This window comes from Myotis brandtii, unplaced genomic scaffold (genome assembly GCF_000412655.1).
Source record: "Myotis brandtii unplaced genomic scaffold, ASM41265v1 scaffold407, whole genome shotgun sequence".
Lineage (NCBI taxonomy): Eukaryota > Metazoa > Chordata > Mammalia > Chiroptera > Vespertilionidae > Myotis > Myotis brandtii.
The window spans coordinates 390,869-394,900 of NW_005365639.1; the positions used below are offsets into that span (position 1 = coordinate 390,869).

The following is a 4,032-nucleotide window of genomic DNA, read 5'->3' on the forward strand; positions in this document are numbered from 1 at the left end:
GGTGAGGGGCTGATGGCTGTTTTCAGGCTGGCCACACCCCCTTTAGGGTGGGGGGTCCCCACTGGGGTGCCTGGCCAGTCTGGGTGAGGGGCTGAGGGCTGTTTTCAGGCTGGCCAAGCCCCCCGCAATGGAAGCTCCCAGCCTCTCCTTCTTTTCTTTTTCTTTTTTTATTCTGGGATTTATTTACCTTCTATAATTGAAATTTTGTAGCCTTGAGAGGAGCTCAGAGCCAGCCAGGGTGGTTGGGAGGGAAGCGTCCTGCTCGCTCCAGCTCCTTGGCCATGGCCAGCTGAAAGCAGGTATCTGGGGTTTATTTACCTTCTATAATTGAAACTTTGTTGCTTTGAGTGGAGCTCAGAGCCAGGCCGTGGCAAGCAGGAAGCTTGGCTTCCTCCATCATTGGGGCAACCAAGCCTCCTGCTTGCTCCAGCTCCGTGGCTGCCGGCCGCCATCTTGGTTGGGTTAATTTGCATATAGTTGCTCTGATTGGCTGGTGGGCATGGCTTAAGGCATAGCAAAGGTGTGATCAATTTGCATGTTTGTCTTTTATTAGTGTAGATTAATTATTGTATTGTTTTCCATGCAAACGACCGTAAGCCTACTTTTGCCCCGCCCTGTGTGTGGGCTTCAGGCATGGCTGGTTCCAGATGCTCCAAGGAGACTTTTGGCTTTGACCTCAGATAGACTCTCTTATATCAGCAGCACAGAGGGGCCTGGGAGCCCCACTATTCATCTCACCCTGCAGAAAAGGATCTTTACTTGCTCAAATTTTTAAAAACAAAAGTTCCATATTTGAATCTCAGTGACCTGGCTGGGTTATATGCCCATCTCTGAACCAGTCATTGTACCAGGGAGCGTTGCTCTGATGGGCCAGGCCTAGTCACATGCCACAAGCCAGAGGGTGCTGGGATCAGCCTCACCCAGTCCGCATGTTCTGAAAACAGAGGACAGGGTTCCCCAAAGGAAATGGGTGCGCTGTTGCTAGAAGGGGAAGCGGATGCAGAAGCAGTGGAGCCCTCTCCACCTTTCAGCAGCATGTTCCTGCTCTCACCTGCGCGGAGATACTAGAGCCTGCACCCCCTTCCACCGCCAGAGGCCCACCTCCCAGGCTGGGGTGTGTGCCAGCAGCCCAGGGCAGCGCGGTGGGGCCTGCGGGGGAGGCTGAGAGCTCTGCTCCTGCCGCCTGCCAGGGCAGCGTGGTGGCTGGCTGGTGAGACATGGCCTCAGGCCGAGGCCCCCAGGCCACACAGGGAGGCCCCGGGAAAGCAAGACCATATCCTGGGCTGGCTCTGTGTGTGCCAGAGCCTCGCAGGGACCTGAGACCAGGGACCAAGCCAAACTGTTTAGTTCCTCACCAAAGGCTCTGCCTTAGCTGCCCTGGCTGGGAAGTGGTCAAGCATTGATGCCGGGACCTCCAGAGGTTTCTGAATTGGAGGCTGCCTCCTGGGTTCCCAGTTTTGAAAGAGCTGATGCAAGCCGGCCCTTTGGGGCAGACGTCCCGTTCACGGGGTTGGACCCAGGCTGCTTAAGAGCAAGGTTCTGGTTGAATCCTAGCTCTCAGGCAGAGTACTTCACCTCTCGGAGCCTCGGTTTCCCCATCAAGAAAGTGGGTGCAGTAACTGCCAGTCTCACAGGGCTGCTGCGGAGGCTGGCTGAAGGCAGTTGTTTAAGCAGCCAGCACACTGGACACGGTGCTTTGAGCAGCGCTGACCTTTATGGTGCCCATGGTCCTGAAGGACAGAGAGGACGCTGCTCCCCCACCCGCCCTTCCAGTGCCTCTCAGATTGCAGTCTCCTTTGAAGGTGAGGGAAGACTGTTTCCCTTACCTTGGTCTCTACGTAGAAATAATAATGATCATTGCTATTATTTATTGAGCATAACACCCACCATGAGCTAGGGGTGAGCCTTCCTCCCGTCAGGCCTGGGGGAGGCTACCTCCCAGGCCTCGTGCTTCCTCCTGGAGGTGTCAGCTCTGGGAGGCTGTTCTCACTGGGGCTGGCGGCCTTCTCGTGGCTGTGCCCTGGGGGGGCCTCTGTGGAGCTGAGAACACCTGGGCCCTGGGCGATGAGTCAGGATAGGGAGTGACTGAGTGAGGCACTTTCTACCCCGCAAACCTGTTGGAGGCTCAGCCAGGCCTGGGGCAGACGGGCTTGCTGGAGAGCGGGTTCCTGGGAAGGGAGAGGCTGGCTGTGCACCCAGCACCCCTTTCCTGCTGGACTCAGAGGCACCCAGCGCCCCGGACTGGGCTGCCCACAGTGCCGGCAAGGTCGAGGGTACTGCTACCTCCTGTCCTGGGACACACCGTTGGTTATGTAGCCCGGTAATAAGGACATTTACTTACTCGGTCATTTATCCAACGTGCATTTATAAGCATTCACCACACCAGGCCCCTGGTGAGGACAGACATGGGCCTGCCTGGGTGGCGTCACAGCGGGGAGCTGCCCAAGCACCACAGGACGTGCTGAGGGGACGCGGTGCCCAGGGCACCTGTGTTTGAGGAAAGGGAAGGAGGCCACTGGGGGGGCCTGAGAGGGCGGGAGAGTCCCACAAACCCAGCCAGGAGGTCGCTGGGCCACAGAGTAGAGAGTGGGCTTGATCCCGAGGCAGCGGGGAGCCCAGAAAGGCCTTTCACCCGTAGCCAGTGACAGGACCCGGTGACGCTGCTGCGCCGGTGGGCGCTGTCTCCGCAGGTACAACGCTGTCACCGGGGAGTGGCTGGAGGACGAGGTTCTGATCAAGATGGCCTCTCAGGTGAGCGGGTGCTCGAGCCCGGGGGGCAGGGCTGGGCGGGCTTCTCTCACGCCGATGTCAGTTCATGTTCCCTCTCCTCCACACCCACTCTTTTTTTTTTAACTTTGGGGGATTCTTTAAAGTATTGTATATTTAATTTTTATTGATTTCAGAGATGAAGGGAGAGGGAGAGAGAGTTAGAAACATTAATGATGAGAGAGAATCATTGATTGGCTGCCTCCTGCACAACCCCTACTGGGGATCAAGCCCACAACCTGCGCATGTGCCCTGACTGGGAATCGAACCCTGGACCCTTCAGTCCACAGGCTGACGCTCTATCCACTGAGCCAAACAGGCCAGGGCTTGTATATTTAATTTTTTATAACAGCTTTATGAGGTAATTCACACACCACACAACACACCCATGTACAGTGTACAGTCCAGGGCTTTCGGCATAGTCACAGAGTGGCACAGCCGCCGCCGTGACTGGCACCCAGCGGAGCCAATGCAGTCAGTACCCAGTTCCCTCTGCGCCCTGCCCTGGGCAACCACTAAGCTACCTTCTGTCTCCATAGGTTTCCCTATTTTGGACATTTCATATATTCATTGTTATCAAAATTTCTTTCTTGGCATTCTTGTTGAAAATCAGTTGACTGTAAATAGTTATAAAATTGCAGGTTGCCACCTATTACTGAGTTGAAACATGAAGTCTGTGGCTGGCCACAGCCTTTTGAAGAAAGAAATAGATTGCAAAAGACCGCGCCTCCTGCTCTGGGGGCGGGGGGAACTGTGGGAAAATGCCTTCAGTGCATTGCACAGCAGAAAAGCGTGCAGCTTGAGGGGTTTCACAGTGAGCACATGTCCCCAGCGCCTGGGAGCCCTCAGCCCATTGCTCCCCTTGCCCCTGCGGGTCAGCCCTGGCCTGACCCTGTCGCCCTAGGTCAGTTGAACCCCTTTTTTGTAGGGGTGCTTTCAGTACGGCTTCTTGTGCTCAACATTTTGTCTGTGAGCTTTGTACCTGGTTTTGCTGGAACTGAAAGTTTCATTCTCACTGCTGTGCAGTATTTCTCCACGTGAACCCATGTGACTTACTGTACTGTTGATGGACATGTGGGTTCTGTTGCAGTCAGGGCTGGACACACATCCCTCCCCATGCACTGTCTTCCCACTCCATTGCCCCATAACACCTTCCCCCCCGAGGGGTTCTGCTGGGTCAGGGAACGGGGTCTCCCATCGGCAGCCTCTAGGCCGGCAGTTCTTCCAGCCTTCGGTGCTGCCGTGCAGGACGGGGGGGGGGGGGGG

At 56.1% G+C, this 4,032-nt stretch overlaps 1 protein-coding gene across 6 annotated transcripts in view; it reads left to right on the forward strand.

The window, feature by feature from the left end:
* Nucleotides 1-4,032, forward strand: part of EEF2K (eukaryotic elongation factor 2 kinase) — a 53,519-nt gene that overhangs the window by 24,040 nt on the left and 25,447 nt on the right. For all 6 annotated transcript variants that reach the window (XM_005873351.2, XM_014545419.1, XM_014545418.1 and 3 more), the window contains one exon: nucleotides 2,691-2,751. In XM_005873351.2, the coding sequence (XP_005873413.1) occupies nucleotides 2,691-2,751 (61 nt within the window). The remainder of the gene's footprint in view (nucleotides 1-2,690; nucleotides 2,752-4,032) is intronic.